The 14,738-nt window shown below is 43.6% G+C and overlaps 1 protein-coding gene and 1 long non-coding RNA gene across 2 annotated transcripts in view; one reads left to right on the top strand and one right to left on the bottom strand.

The window, feature by feature from the left end:
* The window catches only part of LOC135575620 (uncharacterized), a 106,788-nt gene that overhangs the window by 19,174 nt on the left and 72,876 nt on the right, over nt 1-14,738 (bottom strand). The window lies entirely within an intron of this gene.
* BCR (BCR activator of RhoGEF and GTPase) overlaps nt 1,636-14,738 on the top strand; it is a 100,807-nt gene continuing 87,704 nt past the window's right edge. Inside the window, exon 1 of the mRNA XM_005503892.4 lies at nt 1,636-3,884. Coding sequence (XP_005503949.1) covers nt 2,372-3,884 — 1,513 coding nt within the window. The 5' untranslated portion in view covers nt 1,636-2,371. The remainder of the gene's footprint in view (nt 3,885-14,738) is intronic.

Here is a 14,738-nt window from a genome sequence, read left to right as displayed (position 1 = left end):
ACAGAAATCCCTTGGCTGACTCGTTAGAATTCCTGCTCCTTCCAGAAAGGGCACAAATGACAGAAAAGTGACTCTGAATAGAAAAAAAAAAACAACACAAAACCTCTAGATATAAAAAATCAGAACTGTGAGACTTCAGTAAAGGTAATGTATGAATTCAGAATATATTCCTATGTTGCAATATGCATGTTATAGTAATAACCATGCCAGTACAGTCTTAAACTTCATATTACTAGAACCACACAGCATGTCAGAATTCTGTCATTCAAACTGGCACCAAGACAAACAAATAGCAAAAGTATCAATGGTGAGAAGCCAATTTATTTTATTTCTTGAAAGATTTATAGAGGTATTTACTAAATGTACATATTTTATTATGACTCAGTTTATAATCTGTTTTCCATATAGGTCATCCAATGCCTGTTATGTTTTAAAAGCTGAGGAAACAAGTGCAGGAAAAGAGGTTAAAGCCAGGAAACAAAAAGCGAGAGAGATGAACTATGCAAAGCTGAATGCATGATTAGCCACTTGTGATATGCCTGAAAATACCCCAAACCATTTTGTTTGGCGTATGAAAAAGCATGAAGAGAAGAACTGTTTAATGGATTATGAAATATTGCCTATTTCAAAGGTAAGAGAGCCACTCCTGTGGACTTGTGCTTTTCATTCTTACAGGATTTTATTAATTATTGTTGGGGCTATATTCCACCCTCTTTTCTAGTGACACATACCAGAAAAGATGTACCTCACTGCAGACATGAAAGATGCACATTTATGGGGTATGTGAGATGTACATATCTCACTTTTTTCTATCATTCAAACAGGCAAGATGGTATTTCAGGTGTATTTGTTAGCACTTTTTCAGAGGTTGAATTAGTATATGGAAAGGATACAGGGTTTAAGCAAGATCATGTACTGTGATTTCAGAAGGAGCAATACCCAGCAGTCAGACTTTTGTTTGAATCATTTGTCACCCTTCACCCAGAGCTGAGGTGTGGGGCTCAGAGTTATTGTGGCTAGGATAATATACAGGACAAAAAGTGAGACTGATGCCTGAACAAAGCAACCTTTATGGTTAACATGCGAGTGATTTTGCGGTACCAGTTGCCCATCTCAGGTATCCAGCTTGTTATTTATTGGCAAGGCAGGAAGGATAGAGTGAATGACAAGCCTACTGCTAAACAGCACTTGCATTAGTGAGGGAAAACGTGACCTTTGAAGGTGAACTCTATCAGTGCCTGGGGGGAGAGTGTTGCTGTGAACACAAGACAGCGTAGAGAGACGTGCTGGTGTTTATACATAATATATGAGGGCATAGATGTATGGACAAGAATGGATACCTCCCTGTGCACACAGATGTGTGTGCGATATGTTCTTTGCCCAGGTTTAGGTATAGTCATGTCTATTTATGGTGATGTCCAGGCCTGTGGGTGCCAGCGTGAGCAGATGCGAACGTACACGAGTTCGCAAATCTCTGCCTTTGTCTCACCGGCAGCCGCCTCCGAGGGCGCAGGGCCAGGCCCTCCCGAGCCCCGCGGCTCCGGCGGGCACGGCCTCCCGCCGCCGGCCCGGGCTGCCCCTTTAAGAGGCCCCAGCGCCGTGTCAATCGCCGCGCCTGGTTTTTTCCCCTCTCCTCCCCTTCCGCAGCGCTGCGATTCGGGCGCCGCCGCCAGAGCCGGGCCGCGATGGGCAGGCGCGGGCAGGCGCTGCCGTCGCGCCGAGGGGGCTCCGGCGGGGCCGCGGGGCGCTCGGGCAGCCGGGGGTAGCGGCGGGACTGGCCGCGGGACGCGCCGCCGCCTCGCTGCTGTGTGCGGAGGCTCTGGAGAGCGTGTGCGCCCGGACGACAGCACAATAGCCGGGAGGAGGAGACTGGGAGAGGGGCAGGGGGAGAGGAGAGAGAGAGAAAGAGAAAGCACAACACGGGGGCTGGCGAGCGGAGGACTCCTGAGCGTGGCTGCACTGAGGACCGTGCCCGGGACGGCACCGACAGGAGGTGGGTGGGTGGGGGCGATATTTACCTTCTCTCCCCCGCCCCAAGCCTGCTCCTTTGTCCACCCACTTTGAAGTGCTCTGAGATCGCCGGGGTGGGAGCACTGTTGTTCGCTAGCAAAATATCAGTCATGCCGGGGAGACAGTAGCGAGTGTACGGGGGGCTGGGGCCGGCAAAAGCTGAAGGAGACGGGGAGGAGAGACTGTTCCGAGGATTGCTGTTTGCCTCCCAGTTTCCCTGCATGGACCGTGAAAGAGACGCGTTGAGTTGACCCTGCCGGAGCTGTTTCTGATTCTACATGTGAGATCCGGTTGGTTTGTTCTCTCCACCTATCTCTCTCCAGCCTCCTTCCCGTATTCTCCACTTATTCCTGTATGCAAAATGGTGGACCCTGTGGGGTTTGTGGAGGCTTGGAAAGCACAGTTTGCAGACTCTGAGCCTCCTAAGATGGAGCTGAAATCTGTGGGAGACATTGAACAGGAGCTGGAGATGTGCAAAGCATCTATCCGGAGACTGGAGATGGAGGTCAACAAGGAAAGGTTCCGCATGATTTACTTGCAGACTCTTCTGGCAAAGGAGAAAAAAAGCTATGATAGACAGAGATGGGGTTTTAAACGTGTTTCTCAATTGCCTGAAGGGGGTGCAGAGCAGCAGAACCAGGACCTGCATCATCACCAGTCTGCTGACCAAGATGAATATGAAAAAAGCAAGTCACACCATGGGGAGGAAAAGTTCAAACCCAGGATACCCTCTCTGCGGAAGCTGTCTACCCAGAGCGATGGGTCAGACCTGTCGCCTTTGGACAGCCCCCATCATGGAGAAGGAGAACAGGACAGGTGTAAGTACTATGGTGATGAGAAACTGAAGAGAGTGGTAGAAGATATGGAGAGTCGCTGTGATACAGATGGGTCTCCTTCAAAACACAGATCGTCTTCTACTCGCAGGCTAGTGGGATCTGCTGAGAAGGAGGGATCATTTGAACCGATTTCTAAGGAGAGAGGCAACAGCACCAGTGTGGCAGCCCTAAGGTCCAATTTTGAGAGGATTAAAAAGGTTAATTCACATTCTTCTGGAGATAACAAGGATGTTGTTGAAAAGCCCTTTTATGTGAACATGGAGTATCATCATGAGAAGGGTCTAGTAAAGGTCAACGATAAAGAAGTTTCCGATAAAATTAGCTCCCTTGGTAGCCAAGCCATGCAAATGGAACGCAAAAAGTCTTTGCACTCCCTCCCTTCTAACATGGTACCCAGCCTCAGCGAGTTCCAGAGGCCTGCTTACAGAGGAAGGTCCTCAGAGAGCAGCTTTGGCTACGATGGAGAATATGAGGATGCTGAACTGAACCCCAGGTTTCTCAAAGATAACTTGATTAATGCCAACGGCAGCAACCGCTCACCTTGGCAGCCCATGGACTTTCAGCCCTATCAAAGTATCTATGTTGGTGGAATGATGGAAGGAGAAGGGAAAGGACCTATCCTCCGAAATCAGGGCACAACTGAGCAGGAAAAACATCTCACGTGGCCCAGGAGATCTTATTCCCCCAGGAGTTTTGAAGATATTGGAGGAGGATATACTCCTGATTGCAGCTCTAATGAGAACCTTACCTCCAGTGAGGAAGACTTCTCTTCAGGGCAGTCCAGCCATGTCTCCCCCAGCCCCACCACTTACCGCATGTATCGGGATAAAAGCCGTTCTCCCTCCCAGAACTCTCAGCAGTCCTTTGACAGCAGCAGTCCACCCACCCCCCAGTCTCAAAAACGGCACAGGCAGCAGCAGGTCATTGTGTCTGAGGCTACTATTGTGGGTGTACGAAAAACAGGACAGATCTGGCCAAGTGATGGAGATTTGCCTTCTGGGAGATGTCACCAGGACAGCTGCTTCCATGGGGATACAGGTGTGTAGTAGCTTTTTGTTTAGTCTTTTAAATACATAGAGCGGGAAACAGCATCATGGAAATGAATGGGAGAGGTTTTCTAGGTGACCCTGGGTGAATTGCTCTAAGGGGGCAACTGTTTAATATGAGATGTCTGTGTTTATTTTGTAGTTTTCCTGGTTTAGGAAGGTCCTGCAGAAGTATACATCAGACTGCATTTTAGGAACACAGATTTGATTCCCAGAACTTCCAGAAGGGTTGATCCAGGATTCTCTTGAGAGGATCAACAGAGTCCTGTGTTAATCAGTTCTTAAAGTTTCAGTGTGAACACTGAGGTAAAAGGGGGCCAGAACTGTTCAGTAATCACCCCTAGATTGTTCTCTCCCTCATATTCTTGTGCTGAGGAGTAGTTAAACTCTGCTGGTATTAAGCCAACATGCTACAACCTGAGTGTTTTGCTGGAGCTATACCAATAATGATGCTGCTCCTACAATCTTGTTTTTTCCTGTCTGTATTAATTGGAGTGCTAGTTTCTCATTCTGTATCATGTCATCCTTCAATTAGAACTGATTGGAGGTGATGATTGTACAGCCCTGTTCTTGAAGCTTTCTGCTGTCAGTAAGTGAAGGAAGAACTTAGAATATCAGGAAGCCCAGAGAGAGAACTGTTAATTTAATTTCAGCGGAATCAAAATTTTTGTTTGGGGAGAATGGGCAATGTTTGAACCCGTTCTTGTGTAACTCACTCAGGCATTCAGGTGTGTCTGGAATGGCAGTGGATTTATAGTTGGTGGAAGAGGCAAACGGTGAACTATGTCGATTCAAAAGAATGTACTGAATGTATGTGGACATCTGAATCTATTTGGCAAGGCATATATGTAAATAGTATCTTGTGCTAACACCAGTAGTCTTCTATGCAGTAAATGAAAAACAATCAAATCCAGGAATGAAAAACAAGCAGTATGATTGTTTTGCTAGACTTTGGTCTTTCTAGATCTGTGAATTATCTTGTGGATTTTCTTTGCCTCTTTGAATCTATCATTTTTAATAAAGCTTTGATGTGTTCTTTGTCAGTGTGACTGAATTGCTGAAGTAGCAGGTGAATTGCAAGGCCTAAGGTGTCACTTTCTCAGGTTGTATGAGTTCAGTGTATTTGTTCTCAGAAGAGTGACTTTGCTGGAAGGAGATGCCTGCTTTTCCTTGCCCTGCTGACTATTTTTTTTTGCCAGCAATACTTTGGGGAGCCACAATAGAGGGAGAACTCTTCCCTGCCCCCCCGCCATCCTGACATCCCATTGTTGTACTATTGGAAGGCTGTATGGTTGTAATGGATGTTCACTGTGCATGAAACCTCAGCGCCCTGTCCTTGCAGGGACTTCTTCCTGATCAGATTGTATATACAGACTTGTTTTCTATCTGGGACTGCTGCATTCTTGTTCGGTTTTATGCATATGTTTGTGTCTTAAGGGTAGTACTTGTAATGCAGGGGAGAGGCTGGATCTTGCGCTGGTTTAAACTGAGCTGCAGCCATCTGTCTCTGCTCTTGTTTACTGATGCTCTTTAGATGACTGGGAAGCCTCCTGGCACTTGCAATTTTTGCAGAAGAAAACAAAGGGGCAAAAATAACAAAGGTTGATAAAGCTTGAGGATAAATTCAGCTTTCACAGGGGCAATAGATAATCTTTATTTCAAATAATGTAGCCAGGATACAGCGATTTAAAAAAAGGCTGGTGAAAAGTTGGAACAGTAGTTACAATCCCTGATTGCACTGGAAAGCTTTGTGTCTTGTTCTTAAGGATGGCCACACAATTGCAGTCAGGGACAGAATGTAACTGATCCACCTTCTGCTTTCCTCAGCATAGGGGGTAATATGGCAAGCTTAGCAGGAACCTTCACCAGATGGCTAATCATTACTGTCTTGCACATTAGCTGGTGGCAACTTTTTACTTAACCAAAAAGGCTTATGCCTTCAGGAGGATTGTTTCTGATTAACTCCTACTGAGCATAATTTTATATGAATTTTCTTTCTTTCCTGATTAGGAAGAATTTTCATCTGAAACCAGTTGGCAGAACCTCTTTTTCATAAAACAAACAAAAGGCATGAGAGATCACTCTGTGATTAGCTGGCTGGCTACCATTCCCAACTATCATGCTCTGATGTGGACTGTACCACCATGTGTTACGAAAGCAGTTCACAGATCCAGCCAGCTTTTCCTGCACCTGTGGTTCAGTCACTGGTTCTGCCAGGCTTCCCTGAAGTTTTGTTGTAACAGAGAGCGCAAGTTTGAATCACAGCAGGTTCTGGCCAGCCTTAATGTTAATTAGCATCAAGCGGGATTTGTTCAATAGTGTTTGGCTTCTTTGTGCGTTCAGATTTTTGTATGCTTGCTGGCTTTGCTTTTCATGATTCTGGCCATAACAATGCTGATTGTGGTGTGGACAGGTGCAGTGTGAACTTTCTGCCATCCCCGTGCATCTTGAGCTTGGCCGGTGGACACATGCTGGTTTGTCCAAATTCTTTCTCAAGTTCACAGGCGAGTGATAATTTTCTACTTTTGTATTCCAAAAAAAGGACTAGAAGGAGGTCACCTCACTCAAGTGAATGGGCTCCAAGCCAAAATTTCAATCTGGGTTCTTGGAGATGGGTTATCAAAGCCCTTAAATCAGACCAAGGTAGTAGGCTTCCATTTTTTTCCAAGGAGCAAAATGAGAGCTTCAGGGCTGAGATTTGGTAATAATTTTACTTTCTATTAAATGTACTTAATGGACCCTGAGCAAAGATATTTATGTTAGGATGAATTATGCATCACTGATTTCCTGTAGTGGGAATAGAAAGAAATTGTAGCCTCTACTAAGTGTGGGAATGCTGAATGTCCCTTTCTGAAAAGCATGGGGCATTCTCTATGTTTTTAGAGAGTTTGAGGTGGACAGAGGAAAGCGTGCTGGAATTTACCTATGCTTGTAAACTGCAAGACTCAAAATTCCTGCTATCTCAGCTGAGCAGGATGCCATTTTAAAGCACATACTTATAGCTGTGGATTCTTCATTTTTTGTATGCCTTAAATGCCTGACCAGATAGGCAAGCATCTGAATTACCTGCTTTTAAAGGTAATTCTTCATACCACTTAATTTTAAAGCCCCAAGAAAAAATGTAATACGTTGTCATGGAAGTACATTGTTCTGTACCAGTTTCTGAAAGGGTCTGTTCCTGCATTACTCGCATGTTCTGAGATCTTGGACAAGGTTCTTAATTCTGCACTTTTTCCACCCACTATTGTATTCTGTGGATTTTACAAGATGTAGTCAGAGAAGTGCTGTGCAATGTTTCAGCAGTACAAAACAACTCGTGAGGGAACATGCCAGTGCCGTTGCTGCTGTTCAGAAACACAACTTTCCTTTGAGCAACTGAGGTGGATTTCAGTCCACTGTGTAGTGATTCTTCCTTCTGAGAATCTCAAATGTAGGAACTTTCATAATATGCAGCTCACTTGTTAATTTTAAGGGCTGCTGGCCAGAGGTCTCACTGTCAGTCTATGTCTTACCTTGGGTCAGGAATGAGGTTTGCATTTTCTCTGACACTTGTTTAGTTCATTTTGCAAATACTTTTAAAACATGTTTTAATCCTTTGCTGCGATGATCAGTGGATTTCCTAGGAGCACTGATGACAAGATGCTGTTTAAATACCCCCCCCTTGCTTTCCAGAGATTTAGTGGCTTTTGAGATTATCAAGCTGCTTGTGCTACCACTCCCCTCTTCTTAGTCTGGGGGATTGAAGAGCTCCCTCTTTTTCTCTGCTAGATTTCTTTTTCCCTCTAGCTCAGTTTAGTGGAATCTATGGAGCTTCTGCTTTATGTCCCTAATGACTATAGTGGACTCTGCAGCCCTGTTTGTTTGTTTGGCTTTTTACTTTCTTCCACAAACAGTTGCTAACCTTTACCTCAGGCCTACTGTTAATAGTGGCATGCAGATTCATTTTATTTTTGCTTTTCTTAGGTTCACCATAGATCATGGAGTTTCTCCCACCCCAGCATTCAGGTGGTTCTGCAATCACAAAGCACCTGCCTTTGAAATGAGAGTGTGAACCAACCCAGATAGTAGTTGCCTGATACTGGGAAGCTGTAGAGTGCTGATGTCACCTGATACTTTTGCATGAAGCTCATTTTTGTGGTCCATGACAGAGATATTGAAGTGGGACTGGCTTTCCCGTGGAGTAAGTAGAGAGAGAGCTATGACTTCTGTGAGTAATAGGTTAGGTAGAAAGTTGCTGTCATCCCTGCATAATTACCAACAATTTAAAAGTGGTCTGTCTGGCAGTAGGGATGAGCCTGCTTTGTGCAGCTGCCATCACTGCGTGAGGGCCTTTGAGGCAGGCAGTGACCTGTGGCTGGGCAGGTGAAGTATAATAGCAATGCACACTTAAAGTTTGGGAGTGGTGTAGGAACTCACATCTAGGACCAAGCTGCAACAGAGCCATGTGGATATCCATGCAGCATCCGTATTTGGATGACCACAGACTAGAATGCTGTTCTGTATGCCAAAACAATTGCACCTAGGTGATTTCAGCATGGTGATTTCACAGAGCCAGGGGCTAGAGCCCCAAAGCATTGCTGTGAATGCCACACAAGATGCTAATGCCTTTCATTTCAGCAGGAAATGTGTAGGCAAGTGGAACCACAGTATTAAGTCTGTGGCTCAGTGAACTGTTTCTATGGTCCTTGCTGGCTCTGTTCAAAGTACTGAAAAAGCACTGGTTTATGGCCAAAGCAGTTGAACTGACATGTGTGTGAACTGTGCATCCATTCTGCCTCACAGTTGTCAGTCTCTGTCTGAATGCTTTTAGAGGAAAAACACAGAGAGGTTGTTGTTTTGTACAAAATTCTGGTCTTGCCCTGAGAAGTGGCAGGGAGAGTTAGGAGCATCATGGGCTTACCGCCTGCTCCAGTGCACTACCTCCTCTCAGATGGAGGCTTCTTTCTAGGTGGCTGAATGGAAAAGAAGGAGGAGTAGAAGAACCTGATGTCTTGGTACTTTTTGGCACTGCATTCCTTTTCTGGATTAAAACTCTTTTCAGCTGTTTTTCCCTTTCAGAACCAAAGGTGAGCAAAGAGCTCAGGATGGGGATGAGCATGGTAGAACTGTTTAGGGTTTGGAACTAATGAAGGAACTGGGCTGGTGCACTGAAGCTAATTGCTGTGTGGAGAAACAAGCAAACATGGGGAGAAGATGGGTCTGTCTTTTGATGGTACAAGCACTGACCATGGCTTATGAAGTGATTTACTTGTGCATGTAGGTGATGGACTTTAAAGCAGCAAAATACATTGAGGAATGAGGTGTTTTGGCCTACTGTTTTCTCATCTCTGGCAAAACAATTGCACAAGTGTGTCATTTTAACCTTGAAGATTTTCAGTGTTTAGTATAAGTGTACATGATCCTACATACAGACTTCAGGAGGTACAAAACTGGAACATTTTACTTTTGATTCTTGCAGTTATGGTCTCTGAGGCTAACATTGAGACAGAGAAAGCTAGGCATCTACTAATGTGTGGAATTAATTTCTGTACCACCTCTCCTAAGTGCTTCAATTTGTCTAATATCTCTGGTTTGGATATTTGTATAAACTGTTAAGGACTGTGTTCAGTCAGTCCTTCATTGACAGCTTGCTTTTCACTGCTGCCAGAAGTTTTCACTGAGGTGTGAGCAAAGGTAGTAAAATGAGTTGGGTGGAATGGAGAGAAGGCATCCTGAGTAACCAACTTGGGCAGGGGCAGTAAGGTTTAATTAGAAAATTTGCCAGACCTTCAAGTGTGGGTTAGGAAATGCTTATTTGAATACTGGGTAGCACACTATAGCTAATGATACTGACTCTTAAAGGAAGCGTTGGGGGAGAGGAGGGTGATTCGTAGTCCACGTTGGACTTTGCAGGCTTATCTGAAAGATGGGCCAGGAAAGGAGCCTGTGAAGGTTTGGGCCTCAGTAACAGCCTAGAAACAGGTCTCTGTCTTTCAGTTCTAGCATGTTTAGCAGTTCTCTCTCTAATGCCCTCCCTTTCTTCCCAACCTCTTAGGAATAAACAGTTATTGTGCAGAGGCGAGGGGGACCTGTATTTCAGCCTCAAGGAATTTTGGAGGTCAGTCCATAAAGGTTAATGGGGTGAGACTTGGCAAGCTGTCTGAGGAGAATTGCTCTATTTCAATTACCATAGAGAAGCATATTGCTGTTCATGAAAATCAGACTGTTGATTGGAGGCACAGCTTATCTGGAGCTTGCTTTCCCCCAGAGAAACCAAGACTAGCAGGTTTTTTTGACTGTCTCCTCTTTGATTTGTTCTGCACAGTCAGATAAGCATAGAAAGAACAATAAGGGCCTGATCCTGTTCTTTCCCTTGTGAAATGTCATTGACTTTAGTAATCTCTTGCTGGCACATGTAGGAAAAGAAATGGTGTTCTGGTACAGGTTGGGTGACAACTTTGCTGTGTAGAGGGACAGACTGCAAGTGATAACAGAAATGCTGGCTTGGATTAGTTTGGGTGAACTGCATGTCAATGCAGTACTTCCAAAACAACAATTTGAGTGTCTTAAGTTACAAAGCAGGTTTTGGCCGGCTCACTGATAACGCAGTGGATTACTTTCCTGATCACATCTTAAAATTACATGTGATGTGAAAGTAACCATAAACTGTAAGTAAATCTTTGCATGTTGGTCTTTCTTACTGCTGAGGCAATTTTACAAATCCATAACTTTTCTAAGCTTGTTTTGATTTGTAATGTGTGTTTTAAACAGTAATGCTGTCCCATGTAGGACCAGCAGGGTATATTTCTGTCACAAACGTGGCTGTAGTTTGCAAACCTTCCTGTTACTAAAATAACAAAAGCATGTTTCCCTTTTGTCTTCCAGCTGCCAAAATGGTATCTCCCAGACCCTTTCTTAACCAGGTTACGGCTGATGTAGTAATCAGATTATTGCAAATGTAATTGGAATCTCTGTTTCAGGGAAAGCTCTACCCAAATGTGGCAGCTGGGGCTGTTAGTTGCTTATGGCTACATAAATACTTAAGGAGTATATGTGTGTGAATCTACAATGATTGCCCCATAGGAAAAGTGAATTAGTAAAGTTCAGTCTGGTGGTTTACACTACTGAACTGTGCCTGTTGGTATTGCGGGCCCTTTGCCTAGTTGTTATCTTCTGTTATTTTGTTATTTGTAATAATTTCACCAATCCTTGTTGCTTCTGGGTTTTTTGTTGTTTGTTTGTTTCTAATTTATTTTGTGGAGGGGGAAAATTCTTTTCTAGGGAGACTAAATCCACCACAACCTTCCTTCTTTTAAAAATAATATATATATATTTTTAAATCCTCTTTTGCAGAATCTGCATAGGTTAGGTCTCACTCTGAAGTATCCAGAAGCCCCAAATTACCTTCAGGTCTGTGACACTAGGATTGCAACAACTGCGGATAACACAGTATTATCTGAAATCTAAGAAGCCAGTAGTTACTTAATAGTGAACAACTTTTGTGTTTGGACTTGGCAGCTCTTCTGTGTTTGTGACCTGCCCTTGATGTGTGGAGAAGTACACTAGGGAGCCTTGGCTCCCTATGTCTGTTTACTACTTAGGGACTTCAGAATATTCTATGCTCAACACTGAAATGCAGCTACTTCTCTGATGGGATGTGTGCCAGCAATTATGTTATCAGAAATTATATACTCCCTTGGCTGCAAAGCTAAGTAACAAGTGCCCATTTTGAACCCACAATATGGGCGAGGCTGGAGCAGACTCTTGTTGTTAGAGTGGTTTAAAAAACCAAACACAACCAAAACCAACAAAAACCACCACACCTCCAAAAAAACCCCCAATGTACACAAAAAGCAACAAAAATTCCAACAAACGTCTCCGTTACCTAAAGTCACATCTTTGTGTTCTTTTAAAATGGGCCAGCAGCTTCCTAGAATAATCTGTTCTGAAGAAAAATACCTCATTCCCTGGAGCATCAGGCTTCAGACTTGTCTGAGCTGCTCAAAAGTAAATGTGATTGGTTTATTGTCACTAGGGAGGTGTGACATACAAACACAGAGAACTGTATCTGCTGCAGTCTACAATTACACAGCACAGTATGATTTTTGCTCAGGAAGACAGTAATGGCCTGTCAGCCTGGCTGGGCTCAGGGCTTCCCAAAAGAGATTAGATTATGGTGCTTAGTATGAGCCAAGACACAGAAAAGCATGTTTCTGTGGCTGTTAGCATCCAGCTGCCTCAGTTCATAGCAATCTTCATTTTTGCTTCCTGCTCACCTAGTTCTGTTCCTGATTTTTTTATATATATATATATATATATATATATATATAAAATTTTTTAAAAAAATAATGGGCAGCACTGACATTACCACATGAAGTTTCAGAAAATAATATGCTGATAAAGTGAGTTGGAAGAATTCTGTGTGTTCCCCCTGTTGTTGTCCTTCACGTCTTCTGCAGTTTGTCCCCTTTGTTTGAATTCCTCTAGGTGGAATGTTTGAGTGTAGGAGTTCCCTTCCCTGTGTCTTGTATATGTCTTGCTTTATGTTCTCCTGAGGTGGTTACTGGAACTTTCGGTCTGATAGGGATGAAGTCACTGTCATCACTCTAACAAAACGTAGTAATGCTTCAATCTGGCAATGTTCTATCATTGTCTTTGAGGAAATAATGGTATTTGGATGAATGACTTTGCTAGTTGTACTGATTACTTACTTGAATTTGTAGATTAGCCAACAGATAACATCCTGTTGTAAACTACTATTACAGTTTTCCTATCCAAGCCTGATTGTGGTGGATACCAAGCCCAGTGCTTAGCTGTGATTCAAGTTGCTTTGTATAGGTGCAGCCTGCACATCAGGGACTGCAGTGAAGAGCAGCACATCTTACAGTCTGTTCCTCATTTTACTTTGTTTGTTTTCCTTTAATGAAAAGCTGATGAGTGAAATCTGAATTGCAGAGAGGAAAAAAATCTGGCAAGCTGCAGCCTTGGGACATGCACCACTTCTCTAGCCTAATATGGATCATCCATAGCTCATGGTATGGGGTAGAGGGGTTTGAGGAAGAGAATGCTTTAGCAAAGGCCAGAGTATTGTCTCAAAGGTGCTCTTGGTTTCCTAACTTGGTTGAACAAGAACCTCTCTGCTCACATAAGCATGCACCTCAGAGGCCTTCAAGAGCTGCTTTCTAACTATGACAGAAAACTAGTAGACTTAAGCAATATGTTGCGGATAACAATCACCTGAATAGTTGTTCAGGTAAACCTTTTGTTCAGCCTTTTCCCCACTAGTTATTTCTGAAGAAACTTACCCATAGGAATGAAATGTGCTGAGATTGATGTAACCAGTTTGGGTGCTCCATGGTCTGCTGTCGCCCTCAATCCTGGGAGACCCGTGATTGTAATGAGACCAAAAGGCAGATGTTGCTGACAGAACTGCATGATGGGCGTGTATGTGATCAGATGGCAGGGGCTGGTGTGGGAGGAAGGGGATTCTCTGTTTTGTTGTCAGATATCTTTGGAAGAGCCAGTGTGTGCTCCCCTCAACAGGGAGCCTGGGAAACACTTGCTGTATTTCACTTAGGCAACAGTTCAGTTTTTTTCCAGCACAAGGGCCTTTGGCAGACCTGGCTGATGGTCCACATGTTCTTTTCTGATGATAAGGGACCAAGAAAATTCCCTGATTTTCCTGTGGTATTTCAGGTGGAGTATTGAGCTACAGACATGGCTACCTTTGTGAATTATCTGTACTGAATGGCAGTAATGAGAGGCTGGTTGCAATTTGAGATTGTTTACATGGTCTGGTGCTCTTGTCATTCAGACGAGGGCTGGGTTCTGCTTCTGGTGAGTGCAGAAGCTCTCGTATTTTATTAATTTAGATTGGAGCATATTGAAGAAAATTATTTTCCGCATTCTGTTCTGAAGTTTCTCTTACCTTTTGGAGAACTGTGTTAGCTGTCCATATGCATCTGCCATGTCTCCTGGATGGGTGCTATGGAAATGCTAATGAAGTTTGGAAAGCGTTTTTACTTTATTGAATAGTTCTTTTTGTGCCACTCTGCCATCTTAAGAGGTGAAAAGGCAAGAGGAAGTGATAAAATAGTGTTTACATCAAAACATCAGATAGGATTTTTTCAGTTTGGCCAGTCCTCTGAGATAAGACACTGTCAAAATGAATTTTGGTTGTGTACATTTTTTTTAGTATGTGTGGAGAGAAAAATATGTTTATTGTGGTTTTTGAGTATCTGAAGGAACAGAAGAAGATACCTTCCTGTTGTCTGCAACAAGCTGAAGTTCTGTTAGACCATGGGGTGATCTTGGCTGTTTGTGTGTGACCGACCTGCCATGTTTGTGTTCAGCAAACATGCCCGAGCCCTGACCTTGACGACCCCAAATTTATTCAGTGACCTGTACATAATTTGTTGTGGTCTCACCGTCTGGTCAAACTAAAATACATACTAATGTGATCTAAGCACTGCTTTGTTTTGTGCTCGATACGTAAACGTGATAAAATTCATACCACAGATAAAGGGTTACGCATCTTTCCACAGTTAGTGCTTCTCCTCCATTTCAGTACTTGTATGAGATCTCAGTATCTCTACTTAAAGCAAGGAAGGAGGCTTGATTATATGTTATGTAAATGCGTTCTGAATATATGCGTGCACAAGAAAAATCTTAAGACTTTTTGAACTGAAGTCTTTTATTCCATATGTAGGTGTTTCAGGCTGGTTTCAACCTATGTGCAAATATGCACTGTTGCAAGATATAAGCGCCCTTATAAAGTTCCACCAGCTGTTTTTCTCATCAATGGGCATTTGCCATGTAGGAGTGAGGCACATTGCAAATAGGCTTGTTTAACAGTATTTGATAGTTG

Source organism: Columba livia, chromosome 17, assembly GCF_036013475.1.
Source record: "Columba livia isolate bColLiv1 breed racing homer chromosome 17, bColLiv1.pat.W.v2, whole genome shotgun sequence".
Taxonomy (NCBI): Eukaryota; Metazoa; Chordata; class Aves; order Columbiformes; family Columbidae; genus Columba; species Columba livia.
This window is presented reverse-complemented; position numbering and strand designations above follow the sequence as displayed.